The 15326-nt window shown below is 40.3% G+C and overlaps 1 protein-coding gene across 29 annotated transcripts in view; it reads right to left on the reverse strand.

Moving 5' to 3' along the window:
* Positions 1-15326, reverse strand: part of LOC104962705 (protein tyrosine phosphatase receptor type D) — a 201740-nt gene that overhangs the window by 12930 nt on the left and 173484 nt on the right. For 14 of the 29 annotated variants that reach the window (XM_010791191.1, XM_010791186.1, XM_010791184.1 and 11 more), the window contains 9 exons: positions 14404-14497; positions 12244-12453; positions 11138-11298; positions 9320-9331; positions 8413-8525; positions 6145-6186; positions 5534-5631; positions 3177-3300; positions 363-538 (listed from right to left, as the gene is read on the reverse strand). In XM_010791191.1, coding sequence (XP_010789493.1) covers positions 363-538; positions 3177-3300; positions 5534-5631; positions 6145-6186; positions 8413-8525; positions 9320-9331; positions 11138-11298; positions 12244-12453; positions 14404-14497 — 1030 coding nt within the window. The remainder of the gene's footprint in view (positions 1-362; positions 539-3176; positions 3301-5533; positions 5632-6144; positions 6187-8412; positions 8526-9319; positions 9332-11137; positions 11299-12243; positions 12454-14403; positions 14498-15326) is intronic. The other 15 variants (XM_010791189.1, XM_010791188.1, XM_010791187.1 and 12 more) reach the window with 3 other exon arrangements.

Genomic DNA, 15326 nt, shown 5'->3' on the forward strand with positions numbered 1-15326 from the left:
TTTTACCGCAACCAGCTGATCTATTGCACTCAGTTGGCATTAAGCGTGGGGGTGAAGTGTTATCAGGTGAATCCTGCTGAATGTGCTCATTGCTGCTGTAGTTCTCATATTAAGAAAACAGGCTGTTATATTTTGTCTCTTAATTGCCAATGCAGATACTTTTAAAAAAACTACATTAAATATTTTTCCGTCTCATGCTGTCTATGAATAAGCAAAAAAGATTATTGACGACATTCATCATTTGCTTAATGCATTTTAACACATATTCCCATACATGTTGGGTTCAACCCTGTCATTTTATTTGAATACTTCTTGGATAGATAGAGCAGTATGCCTGTATTTTAGTATTTTGTACCACTTACCCTGGACCTTTCCTCCAGTTTGGTCATCATAACAATGATGGCGCTCCTCTGCTCCCATATCATCCTCCAGAATTCACCAAATGTTTCCGGCAGAGCTCCTTGTGTGGCGATGTAGGCGTTCTGCTTCCTGTAGCCATCAATGTAGTTGGCGTTGATATAGTCACTTCCAGGGATTCCTAAAAAAAAGATTGAATGGTGGGAGTTAGACTCAAAGAGTAACAAATAATAACAAACAATGTTTAATTTACACAGTGCAAAAGACAAAAGATGCAACAAAATACATATCATTGTTGCATTCCGCAGTCTATTATCTGTGTTTCCTTAAAATAAAGTTAGCCAAGTCTTATGATAGTAATACATGAAAAAAAATCATAAAACTGTAAGATTTGTTGCCAGTGTTCGAGTCTATCAACACCACTTTAAAATCCCCCGGTTCTGTGTACTTCTTCCATATCTGCAACTGACTTGGAGATACAGCTGGGTCTGTAAAAGTCTCACACCTCAAAAAGAGAAAAACAAACCAAAAAAAAAAGCAAAACAATCCCCCGCCCACCCTCTCTCTCTCCTTCCCTCTGCTGCTTATATTAAATGAAAGGCGCAGCAGCCTTTTCCAATCCGGGCGCAGAGACGGAGCTGACAGCTAGTCAATGCTTCAGGACTGGCAGTTTAGGGGCTCCGTGCACACATGGCCGACCGAGATAAGTCTCATCTGCATGGGCGCCACGTATCAGAGAACCCCCTCACGCCCCCCCCTCTCCCCAAGACTCCCTTTTACTCTCAGGTAACTTATTCAACAGAAAAAAAGGAAAGAAAATGGAATATGGACACATTCAAGGACCAGCCCACATCATTTTTCCACATGTCCCCTCTCTTTTGCTGTTGAAGTTGTACCCGGCTGTACATTTCCGTGATGGACAAGGGATAAATGCAATTAAGCCTAGTGCATTTTCAAATTGAAAAGAAACAGCAAAGAGAGACATTACTGTGGTTTAATGAGAATGAGGCAAGTTGTTTGCAAATGGATTTTGCCTTTGTGCTTTCTGTCACTCAGGATTTGTATAAATTCGACCATTTTCTCTGTCAATATGCTCATTGCAAAATAAACACAGCGCTTTTTCAGTACTCCCCTTATGAAAAGAACATTCATTTTAAAGTAAAAACAGAAACATCTTAGAGATGGTGATAAAGATGATGATTCCTAGTAGTGGTATACTATTCATGTTCAGATATTTCTAGGATTACAAAAAATGTTCTAACTACGGAATAGATTTATACAGGTGTCGCTTTGGATTTAGCTCCCAAGCTAAATATAGATCAATCGAAAAACAAATGGAGCTCCTGCACAACTTAATTGTCCCAAAGCAAGCAAATCATGTATTGAATTTGAGAGGATTATGCTCATAAAAACTGATAAAAAAATACTGATTTAAAGTAGTTACTGAACAATTATAGCCGATGAAAGGTAGATAAAGTTTTAAAGATTAACTTTAGGAACCAGTTCAATCCGGCTCAGTGTGTTTAGTATGGTCAGTCGCCTCGTCACTCATTAAAACTCATGTCACAGCAGTTTAAGTCCACAAATGTGCTCAGATTCTTCCGATCCATACTCGCATCAATACATCCTGAAAGTAGCCATATTCAAATCCCAAATCCCTTTTTATTCAAAGAACTCAATCAGAGTAAACAATGGACACATCGCTTGCCAAGAGGCTTTAAGCTTGAGAAGGAAAAGAGGAATTCCCTGATGTCCGCCTGGCTGAGAACTACTTCCTGCAGCACAAAGACTCCATGTGGCTGTGCAGATGTGTTTATACGCCGACGACTAATGGACTTCCATCCACACTCGGGCTGTGTTGTTTCTGAGAGGCTGAGAAAGGCCTCTCTGACTCTTATCTATCTGTTTTTGTCACAATAGCCTTTTACTTCTTTGTTTACTTCCCTTTTCCTCCATGGGAGCTGCTCAATGGAAACGGTTAATTAATAGCCATGTGTGTATGTGCAATTGTGTTTAATCCAACACAATGATGCAGCAGCCAGCACTTTACTGGCCATTTCAGAACGGCCTTTCATTGCTTAGAAGCTGCAGTGTACACTGCAACACTTTTTAAATGTGCCAAACACTTAGTGCACTGCTTATAGTCAGCTCTGTGATGGGCTTAAGAGAAACTGTCCAACACTAATAAACTTTATTTAATAGCACTGTTCTTAACAATAGTACAAAGTGCTTTATAAAACAAAATAGCAAAGGCAAAAAAGGAACTCCTGTCCATAAACTATTGCTCGAGAGGCCTACTGTCACTAATATAAACTCAGCACTTTGGAAAACTTGTGCATTGTTTTGTTTTTAGGCTTTATTATAAAGCCCTACATGAAGTAAAAGGAGAAGACATGCAGCAAAGTGTTGCGTGTTGGATCATTGATGTCACTTTCGACCAGGTATCAATTGCATTTGTATGTACAGTACGATACATGTGTATTGCATATTATATGAGGCAGTTAGATAAATAGATACTGGTAAAACTTGCATCTCTTCCTTTAACTGATTATTTAATGTGGATAAATTGTTCTTCAGCAGTTAAATATTAAAAGTACCTGTTGCTATAGCCATCTCTTCTTTTAAGAAGCACCCGCACATTATTGAAAATATGGAGTCTAGACATTTAGAAATATCACTTAAAATACAGTATGTTGTGAAATATAGAGTTGGTGCTTGCTGGCTGTAGGGTCGGTGTGTGTGTGTGTGTGTGTGTGTGTGTGTGTGTGTGTGTGTGTGTGTGTGTGTGTGTGTGTGTGTGTGGGTGTGTGTGGGCATACCATCGATAGCAGCGAGCAGCACTCTGGAGTGATCGTAGGCGATCACGTTGGCATATCTGTTCTTTGGCTTGTTGACCTCCAGGTTAGAGTGCTCCCAGGTGAACTGCTGCCCTGGGTCGATGGACTGTGAAGAAGAACACATCATTACAATGGCTATTATATAGTATGAACATTAAATAATAGGTCATTGATTATGAACTCAATTCTATAAGATGTTTTTGTTAGATCAATCAGAAAGCTTACTGAGCCTTTCCCAGCAGAGTAATATATAAAAAAACAAGTTATAAAGTTTACATCTAGGTTAAAAGCCTCTCATGTCTTCCTACGGTTACCAAGGCTATATAAGTGAACGCTCTGATGGCATCGGTTGTGATGTCTTTTTTTCCATATCTCTACACTGATGAGACATTTGGCTGAAAATGATCATTTTGTGTTAACGTCATGCGTAACATTGATTTTTAGTGCCGTCATTAGACCTTCTTATGTGTGTAAAACCGTGATGAAGAAAGTTTATGCATCTTCTCTGGCTTTCAGCATAAAATCTGTTTACCCAAGGTCAAATAATGTTTAAGACGGGCTATTTTACTTTTGTATTTAAGTGAAGAGGACTGACACACACAGCTTTAACAAGAGCATATCATGGACATGCGGAGTCTGAATGTAGAATTGTATTCCTGTCAGATAATTTATGTAGAACCGATACTCACAGTAAACAATGAAGGAGTTGACAGATTGTGTATTCAGGTTAAATTAAAAGCAGCAGGGTGCCTCTTGTGCATGTAAATCTGACTTTAAAAAGTTGTACTTTTCCGAACTATATGCGTTATCAGCGACATCAATAAAGGCTATATATAAATGATTAGATTTCCCCAAAAATATTGTGAATTGGTCACAGAAGAAAAGCTTTCTTCCGTCGGCTCGCCTCATTTTATCAGGACTTTATGGCACATAGTAGAATATCACACTGGAGACTAGTTCACCAGAATCTGCTTTCCAAACCCTCTTTCAGCTGTGTAAGGTAGAGATTAATAATGCTCCCTCATCACCGATAAATTAGCTCTATAAAATATAATATCACAACGGGAACATATAAAGACATGAAAGATGGCATTACATTTCACATTAGAGGCGAAATATTGTGCTTGTGCTTTTAACGACTACAGACTGCTTTTACGAGTTAATCTCTTCACTAAAAGTAGAAACACAAAGTGCAATATGAAACATTGCAGCTAGCAGACTCATTATTACACTGACCTTATTTATCATCTGAATAGATGTGGATATGATCCTACTTTATGACTTCTTTAGGGTCATTTATGGGTGCAATAAATGCATAACCATTAGCTTAATTATTCATTTGTAATGATGGAAAACTTTATAATACTGTTATGACCATGGAGGCATTGTGCAGTTTTTAAGCGCACACAATCTCAATATGAAAACAATAGAGCAAGGAGTTCTTTATCTGCATAAAGCACTTAAAGCAGCAATATGTGGACTGGCTTAGCCTTATATTTGATCAAAATATGTTGAAACAGAGGGCTGCAACATTGCTTATAATAAAAATCTTGATTTCATTGTGCTGGCCAAATTGCTTTCCATTGCTCCGGAGTAAGCACTATGAAATTGAAAGTCAATGTACTTAAGCTGCAGTAATGATCGGGCAGCTTGGCAGACGCCCATATGGTGACCTCATACAGTTTGAGAGAAATGGTGACCATTCATATTTGAGAATATGCCCCTGTAAGGACTCTTTGCTCGCAGTGTTTCACGCTCCCTGAGTTCATCTACCATGCAAAGCCATTATGAAGGAAACACTCTGTGTCTGACTGCAGCTCTCTGGCTTTTGAGGGTGCTTACATTTGAAGGACTTTAACATTTAATCACGGGATACATAAATCACCTTTGTCCCATGATTCATTTTTAGACTTAAACGTTAGTGAAAATATAACTAACTAGCTGGATGTGAAAGAATAAGTAAAGTGTAGCCTAGTGTAGACACATTTCAATTATCTGGTAATAGTATAGAGCAAAAAGTAATCTGAATTACTTTTAGCATTTACTCGATTTTAAGAATAAAATAGATGTTAACTAACACAATTGCCTCAATAATGGTGGTTATTATAAATTGGTACCGATATTCCTTTGTGTAGTTTTGCTTCACTGAATGTTTGTAGTCTGAATTGAGAGTTGAGTTTTAATATAACATTATAATATTGACAGTCATTTGAGTTCATGTGAGTACCTGGTCATATATAATACTTTAATGATGCTGTATTGTCTTTATGTAACCATCGGCGCTACAACACTTATCACAACTGCTAAATCCACATTGGGTATCTTTTATTTCTCCTTACCTCGTACTCCTGTGAGAACTTGAGGTTGTCATTGGCTTTCAGGCGCTCCTGATGATCGGCCAGCTCCATGATTGGGATTTGAGGATGGTTTGCCATACCTGTCGAACAGATGGAATGAAGTTTAATCAAATGTCTTATTAGAGGGCATCGCTTAAGCATTAGATAAGCAGCATGTGTGTTTAACAGGGGGATGGAAGAGTGGATCTTGTTAGGCTAGTTTGTTCACTCAAAGCAGTGGCCATGCTCGTAAAGAGGATATGGACACAAAGCCAATGAGAAGTCATCTAGCACTGGGTCTCTCCCTATTGAGAGAGAAAACTGTTATTCACACAGAAAGCTGCATGGAGAGTTAGCATGACGCTAAGACACAAACAAACATCCCAAAAAGAAAGAAAGAAGGAAAACATTCAAAATGTTGGGCCAGATGTTGATGTCTGCTTTGAGTGATGACATTTGTTCAGGCTGTCATTTCAAACGCCGCCTCCTGTGATGACGTAGCATAAAACACCAGATGGATTAGATGGGGATGGGAATACAAAGCTAGGCAGAAAAGAAGGGAGTTAAAGCTACAAAAACAAAACATGTAAAATGCATAATCGAGAACAACTAACTTGACAAATGGAGGTTACTGGGGTGACTGGACGCACCTGAACCTGCGGAGAAAACGGCGGCTTTTAAATACATAGCAGATGTCGTTAGCAATGTGATGACTAGTTTCTTCACAGAAATTGGGATGTGACGGGAAGTAGTTACATGAGTATGTGTTTCCTAAATGGCACATTCATTAGTTACATAGAAGCCATGATGCTAGAAACTTGGCTATGCCACCATGCATTCTTCATGGAAATGAGAAAAGTGTTCGACCTAGCAGAAATCAAATTTGAGCAACTATAGAATATTTTTTTATATGCATTTTAACCTGAGGATGCTGACATTGTGTTACACTATACATAACTGCATATTCTGCAGTTAGGATCACTTGACTTTGTAGCCTTTTGTAGCCGCGATGCGTGATAAGCATATTTAAGAACTTATATTTCAGGAAACAATCACAAGTGTATAATCTGAACACTCCTGATGTTCACTGAGACATTTTTTGCACGCTGTCGCAATACAGCCCGCGGCCGAACATCTGCAACTCGAGAACTCAGGTGCCATTTCCACACACCAGTTGCTCGACAGTCTCTCTCTCTTCGATGAGGTGATGTTTCATTTTGGTTGCTGGCACACAAGTGGGCATTAGCTAATGGAAGCTGTGCCTCGTTTTCCCACCCACTCTCACGTCTCTCTGAAAGACGGCCAAGGGTGTTTCTATTGCAGCCCGCTACTCAAAATCCATTTCCACCACTGGGGGACAATGAAAGCACCATTTCCAACACTCCGTCGCTCAAACATCAAGCATCCTTAAGATAAAAATGTCCATTGAGAGGTAAAGAGGTGGAGGAAAGGGTAGGAAAGTACTGGTCTAATGTAGAAGGGCTTCAAGACTTGAGAGAAAGCTGTCACGTGGTTGAGCAGCGAGAGAGCCAAGATACCAGCTCTCAGAAAGGCTGCTGGGGGAAAGATGATGGCTTGAGAGTGAAATAGTGGGAGTATGGCTGAGATTACTCTGAGCCAAAAGGAAAAATACCCCTCTGCCAGGATGAAACAGCCAGTAATGGTCCTAACATCATTGAAGAGCTTTCATAAATATGCAAAATCTATTTTTTCTCAGAAATGAGCCTGCAGGGATAATTCATACTCTTTCATACGACCTGACCTGAAAAATATGGCTTTGATATAACAACATTATTGGCAGTCGCTGAACACCTGTTCCCAGAGCAGTCGCTGCCAGAGGAACTCAAGCGACAGTTAAGTGTGTCTCTCCGAGATGCATACCTCCTTTTAGGTGATAAATGGACTGACTCCCATCGTTTCCCCAGGCGAGTAAAAGGTCACATGACTGAGGCAAAGCATGACCGCTGACCACCTCTCACCTCAGGACTAAAGGCCATAGCGAGTAAACACTGGTGTTTACAGCGAGCCTCCGATTTTCAGCACTTCATCGTTCATTGGCTCGTATACAAATACAGCGCCATGACACACTTTGTATTTCTCTCACCTTCCAGGGTGCTGCGCCCTGTCTCCATCAGCAGGACACCATCCCAGCAGCACTCTGAGTAAGCATGACAAGCCCTGATGACCTGGATAACCCAGGTGCAGAGGAAGATGACAGCTGCCATGAAACTGTCAAGCTTGCATTTCTGCCTCTTCATTTTCCACTGAGAAGTGTCCCCGGGGAGGAGACTGTCAGTTGTGACCCTCCGTGCCTACTCTAAGCACCTGTCCACTGTCTACCTACAAACTGCTCACTTGTTTCGTGACAAACTCGCTGCCGAAACTAGGGGTACGATTTTTGGACGTTACAATATGAGGTTCCAATGTCAGCTGTACTTGCAAATGAAGAAACCATATTTGATATACAGCTAATAATGAGGATACAGTATTGTCTTAAAGTTGGTGTCAACCATTCTGGATAAAAGAGTGATCTTTGAACTCAAAAACTAAAATAAGATTCATTGTATCACTTAATGCATCCATGGCTTTTCCCTGGCCTTTGCTGATTGGCTGTTTGGCGCAGTCCAAGACACTTGTCTTGGCTTTTTGCTTCCCATTTTTGTATCCAGGGCTGTGTATGAACACTTGATATGTTCTTTTAGCGTACACAGAACGGACCTTGAGGAAGTATGGGCTGAATTTGACAAAATTGATTGAATTCACATCTGCACCTTTTTAAGCATGTCATTTTTCAGTATTTGCATCCTTTTCCCCATCACACATTTGGTTGTAAATTCACAGTAAATACGACAAATGTCACTTCCATTATTAGGAATACTTACCAGGCGTTTGGAAGTTGAGGCGCCGCAGCTCAACGGGGTCAGTGGGATGATGCAGGGGCATTTCCTTGCTGTTGGGGAGACTGCCTTTCCTAGCTTCAGATTCTGCTCTTTTTCTGCAGAACAAACGGCACATTGTTTTGTTTTTTTTGGTTGCTGTAAAACCTCAATGCCTGCCTTGTGTTTGAATAAATACCGGAGGCAAATATGTAATTAAAGAGGTGACAGGACTGCATTCTTACTTTACACTAGGGCCACAGGGGTGGACTCAATAACATTATCACTTCACAGTATAATGAACTCCAGTACAATAGCCTCTAACCGGTAAATGCCACCCTTAGTGAAGCCTAATGGTAACTCTTCAATGACGGTGTCAGATCAGGTGTCATTTTAAAGCTGTAATTAGGGGTCTGTGTGGACAGTATTATATTGTATCCATGTCCTGTTATTGTTTGCAAGACACGGAACTACTAGACAAATGTATAATTGACTACAGGGCTATTCAATTAGATTGTATTATGTTGTGAAGTATTCTTGTTATTTGTTACACTCCGTTTTATCTTTATTTTATTTGTTCAATGCAAATATTATATTTGTAGAGTCTATTTATAATACATTACAAGTGCAAATCATTGTCACCGTTGACACAAGCTACTGAATGTTAGTGTATACAAAGTGAGAAATGAGAACACATAATTGGTCACTGGCATTTTCTGCTTTAATATAAATACTTTGGTTTTGCTTATAGTATGAAGCATTTTCTTAACATGTGTTGATTTCAATTAAGCACTTGGCATCATTTCACCATTGGCATCAACTCTAGTTCTATGTGTTTATTATCTACAGTGGACGGATAAAGGGATAAAGGGGCTTTAAGGAGTTAGTCTTCCTCTGCTGCTCTCATTCTTACCTGTCTGGTTTGCTGCTCCATCGGTCAGCAAGGAAAGAAATATCGACACAACATTAGGCGGTAAGACCTTTTTAGATTATCCATAAAGACAACGCTTTCTGTAGAATACGTGATTTTGAGAGAAAACCAATCATATCTCAACCTATCTTTGCATGCAAGATTAGTGATGCTTCGCTTCGGAGATGATGCTCCATTACGCAGTCTTGGGGCTTTTTGTTTCAAATACTAGTTACCCAGGTGCATTCAGGATGTGTACATTGTGTCTCTGCTGTTTCAAGCAGTTTCAGCTGATTGCTTCTTGTTCAAGCAGAAAAAGTCATCTCTTGACTCTTAATTGCTGAGGCTGTCTTTTCCTGCACATAGGCCTACCACTGTTACTTGTAGATAAATAAAGTTAAGTATATTCAACAACAAATTCCTTGTACTGTAAGATCACAGTGACTTCCTTTGTTTTTATTTAGCATAAACAAGTATTTTATAATAAATCTATTGGTACATTAGCAGATTTATAACTGCAGTTATTCCCATGTCCTCTCGCAGAGCTCAACAGGGTTGTTGTTCCTTGTTTTTAAAAGAAGCGCATTGTGTCACATTAAAATTGATCTTGGCAAGAGCAATGTCTCCTCTTTTTGCAATAAATGGTGGCCTGGTAATCAATGTATAAATCTGCATTTCACAAATGTAAAACTCTGAAGCCCCCCTGCACACAGTCTTTATTCTCCTTCAATTCCCCTTATCCAAACGTGAACTTAATATGAATGGAGTCCAAGGACAATAAGGTGTAAGAGAATAAAGCTTTGCGTATAAACCTCTTACATTTAACTACTATTTATGTATTTTCCACTGTTCCTGCTGACTCTTCACTTACTAATCTTACCTTCACAAAATTACTTCTCTAGGACTACTGTGAAATTCTGCTTAGGATCGGACATTTGATTGAATGCACACTGCAGCAAATGTGCCTTATGCAAAAGGTGAAAAGAGACAAGATAGTGAAGGACGGAGAGAAGGTGTGTATGTGTGTGTGTGTGTGTGTGTGTGTGTAAGAGATATATGCATGTGTGTATCCTGGCAAAGCAGGAGGGCATCATAAGGTCAGAGTCAGGATCCGAGCTAGTCTCCCTCGTGGAATGGGTAGTAGTAAGGGGGGGGTTATGCTAGCTGGGATGATGCCCCAGGGCTCCTCTGAAGCCACACATACACATAGACGTGCAGCAGATAGTCAAAGCCCAGGCCCCCACCTCCTACTCTTGACTGATGAGCGGTGACAGTACGAGGCCTTGCTACCATAGGGGGTTTACAAAAAAAATAGCTGCTTTGATTCCGTGTGAACTCGCACTACCGCAAGTGCTTTACATAGTTTTAGTGCGTGTTTTTTTAGGGGGTAGATGGATGAGTCTGATTTATTTACAGTTGACGCACATGTCTGTTTGAAGTATTGTGGGATTCTGCATTTGATGGCTTAATAGTTTGGGAAACTATGTGTTTGGATTTAGATTATGTGTGTGTGCTGTTTAGAGTGAGGGTCAAGGATAGTCTCAGGACAAATATACCTCAGTGTCTGTTTTATGATGTGCTTATGAAAATGTTTGCATAATAGTCATGCATGTTATAAATTAAATGACCATATATTAATATTGAGTGGCTAAACATGGTTTTTAGGTTCACATATATTAGTTATATCTACTGTATGTACTATTTATGTGATGTGTAAAGGGAGTTGTCCCATCTGAGGTTCATTCCTGTGCAATTGCGTCACTTGGTGTGAACATATATTTTTTAATAACTCTAAATGCAGATTATCATTAATATCCTCACCTTTTGTAGAGGAGGATTGCAATGACGATGCATATGATGAAGACCACAGCTAGCACAGGGCCCACCACCCAGATAAGGCCCTCCTCCTCGTCGATGATGGGCTGGGGGTCGGTGTCCGCAGACACAACCGGGTCAGAGTACGGACTCGTGGCGTACATAATCTGAAACAGGCGAGAAGGCATTGTCAATATAAAAAAACATCTGCTGGTTTGACAAAGTCGACCCCTTCCTTCTTACTTTTTGGATAATCTTGAGATTAAGATATATTTAGATCCAGATATTTTCTTGAGACTTAAGATAAGATCTGAGCTCAAGATATTCAAAGCACCACCGCAAGTCTTCAATTAATTCCCCCTAACTACAGAGCATATCTAACAAGACTCTGACAAAGACGGCATGACCAACAATACAAATTAAAAACCAATTCAAAGTTTTGCCTTGCAATTTCTGCTAAGCTGCAGTTTGACCAATCAAAATGATCTTTAATGTCTCTCTTATACAGAAGCCTTGATTGAACTATTTCACATTCTACTAGCAGATAAAAAAGGGTCTTGTGGGAAGGAAATATATGCTTCAGTGGGCAAATTAGAGATTTCCCTCCGTTGGCCATTATCGTTTTGCTCTACCTGAACTCGGGGTGAGCGGAGAGAGTGCGAGGCAGCACTATGGACCCTGCAGCTCATCAAATCCATCATATCAAGCCCGCGGCTGCCTAATCATGCAGCTTTCAGGTCTTCAGTTAAGACAGACGGACACATGCACACACACACTAGCTGTAGCAATGGAGATAAGCTGGACCGCACGTAGGACACAATTAAAGAGGAGTCCTGTTATCGAGGTACTCTCGCGATCAGCTAAGGTCATAAGGGGTTTCTCTCCCCTTAGCCGCAAGGGTCAGCTTCTGGGGCCAGCTGCAGATTTAAGTTTTCAAGTTGAAGCCTCACAAATGCTCGAGTCACATCTGACCAGAATATTTAACCCTTGTGTGTTTTAACATGCAGAGTTTGGTGCAAAAATACCCTGAGATCACCAAGTCTGAAGCTAACCTCAAGTAGTGCGTATATATACCAATAATAGATGATAGAAGTGTGAGAGGGCAGACTTACATTTTCAGACATCTCCAAAACAGCGAGCACAAAGAAGATGTACTCCTGTCCGTTCTGCAGCTGCTTGTTCTCGAAGCCCCTGTAGGTCTTTGCATCTCCGAGTGTGAACTCGCTGGGCAGGTCTTTGAAGTACGCCGCGATGTAGGCTTTGGGTTCTGCCTGCCTGCGGAGCCGAAGGCCTCTGCTCGTTTGGTTTATCTCCTTCAGCAGCTACAGGGAGGAGGCAGACGCTTGATAACACATCCCGGCACACATGACAAGACATCCACACACACCAAAATCTGCCAATCTAGATTTCCGTCTGATTGCCAAGTTGAAACACTGATTGCAAAAGACGGAACATAACAGAGAAGATCAATGACTTATTTTATCAGTCTTCTGACTACAAAACACTGCAAGAATAAATGATTGTGTGAATTTCCAGCACATAAAACATTTGGGGATTATCCAAAAGCTTCAAACAGTAAAAAAGAGACGGAATTCATTTTTTGCTGGATTTGATGAACATTATTTCTTCATCTTTTCATAAATATGAATACAAAATATGCAAAGCGAGGATAAATGACATTATGCATCAACAAATGGTTTCAAACCACATTATGACAAGTTTGGAAGAAAACATTTCTTCAAAATTAAGACATACTCGTTATTGGCAGGAATTAAAAGAAGAAAAAAATAATAATTTATCAATGCTACTGCCAGTTTGAGAAGGGAAAAATAACATAGCAAACCAGTGTTTTGTTTTTTTGTCTCGAGCAATCAGTCTTTATAGTGTTCTTTTTTTAAATATCAAAAAATATAGAATCCACTAGAGCCAAAAACATGTATCTTACTCCATAATAATAATAATAATAATAATAATGATAATAATGATAATAATGATAATAATGATAATAGGCAGATAGAAATGCATTCTGCCCTTCATATGAGTCTGTTCCATCTGACTTTAAACTTGCAGTACGGAGCACGGATCATAATTATGCTAATCATATCGGGCTAGTTGTGTGAGCGTCTGATTTCATATCTCGGAGTTGGGTGCACTCAGTGTGTGTGTGTGTGTGTGTGTGTTTGTGTGTGTGCCTGCCTGTCATTCACATCAGAGTGTGTGCGCTCCTGTGTGTGTTCTGTTTTGGCTGCGGGGCTGTTGGTGCTGCCCGATAATGTCTTCAATCATCTCTCCTGTCAACACGGCTAAATCTAGCTGCCCTTGGGAAAAGTTGTGAAAAGGTGAGTGCCAATATTGACAAACAAATAAATTCTGACAGAGGGCGACTTTTGGGCGATCGGTCAAGGCTGCAGACACGGGCCTGTAGGCACGAGCTGCAGAGCCAATGCAGGATGAGGCATGGCATGCGTTCTCTCTTTTAGCCCTGTAGACATGTGATGTATTGTGATGTTTGTACAATAGAAATACATATTTTAAAACTCAGTTTCAAAATAAGCTTTGCTAGAGGATTTATCAAATACAAATGCATACTGCCAGCTTTTATGTAACCTGAGTTTTTTTTTGAGAAGCTTCCATTTTTTCACTTTTGTCGGACAGGCTGCAATGTATTCTTCACCGAATCATAAATGATTATGACACTGCATTTAAAGAAATACCGACAATGTAATCACAGTTTATATAGTGAGCAAGCATCCTATTGATTTCCCATTGAATCTTACCTGTGATGCACAGAACCTCCTGAATTATTTCAACGGGCTAAATATAACATTGGTCGGGTGTTTTTGTGCATACGAAGTAGCCTAGCTCTGCCTGGCATGAGGAGAGACATGAAGGCCTGATGCCGCTCTTCAGGTAATTACCACAGACACAAAGAGGAGGAGGAGGGGGAGGATGAGGCGGAGGCGGGGGATGGATGGGGGTTGAGTTTGCAGTGCACTTGATGGCTACTTCATGTTCTCATTTCCATATGAGCAGTGCTCTCTGCAGCTATTTGCGTCAATCAGGGAGACTCATCTCCTGTTCCTCCTGCACTCGGAACTTATTCTTTCCAGTTTTGAGAAAATAAATGTGAGGTATCTGCATACAGTAATGTAGAAACTATTTAGAAGCTGTGTACAAAAACTGGATCGTAGAAAATGACTGGAATATTATATATTGTATTTGTGTTCCCTAGTAGCCCGAGTCATTATAACCAGATCATGCTTTGAACCTACCTCTTCCAAATTCATCTCATCAGGATTGTCCCAGGGTTTGAAAAACTTGCCAGTCCGTTGCTTCTTCAGAGGCACCACCACTATGTAATATCCCCTGAAAGAAAAATGCAAAGTACAGTATATAATAATCTAGACGTGCTTAAAGATCACTGCCACATTTCAAAAGACATCGTTCACAAGTGGTATTTGCAAGTCAATGGTGATTGTTTCCCGGACAAACAAAACCCAGTATGGCTGAGAAAACAAATGCAGTTTTGCCCAGAGGATAGCTTTCTTTATGAAACTCAATGATAATCTAATATCCATACATTTGCAAATGAAGGAGTTATTTATGAGTGGATTGGGGCCACTTTGTTATGGTGCCTATTTATTTTGATGCATGTTCGGGAAAGATTCAGAATAAGAGGGACTTTTATCCCGTCATCTGGGTGGCAGTAGTGATAACGGACATTTTTCTGGGCTTCCTGGTTGGGCTCTGCAGTAGCTAGCGTTGGCCAGGACGGCAGTGTGGCTGGCTAATGGGAGAGTAATTAGCTTAAGCTCTGGCATTAGAAACACTGGGCCAAGTGCTTCCAGCTAAATAAAAAAAACCCAAGATGGGTTTGAAGCATCGGTCTACAATCGGATGCTCCTTGGCCTTCTGACAACCCTGGGCTTTGTTGAACGGCTATAAGAGACTTTATAGGGCTTAGAGGAGCGCGCCTCAATGAGTCGGGCTGCTTTAGTGTGTAATGGCTGAGGTGAAGTGGATATTACACTGGAATGTAGGGATGAATATAAATGACCCTGTTTTGGAGGAATAACCCCTGACAAGGTCAGCTATCAAGTTATCATCTTTACTTTTAATCATATTGCATCAGTCAGCGATAATAATCAGTGATATGGATTCTACGGCACCAATGTGATTTCACATATCCAACAAA

Source organism: Notothenia coriiceps, unplaced genomic scaffold, assembly GCF_000735185.1.
Source record: "Notothenia coriiceps isolate Sejong01 unplaced genomic scaffold, NC01 NC01_scaffold00035262, whole genome shotgun sequence".
In the NCBI taxonomy this organism is placed as follows: domain Eukaryota; kingdom Metazoa; phylum Chordata; class Actinopteri; order Perciformes; family Nototheniidae; genus Notothenia; species Notothenia coriiceps.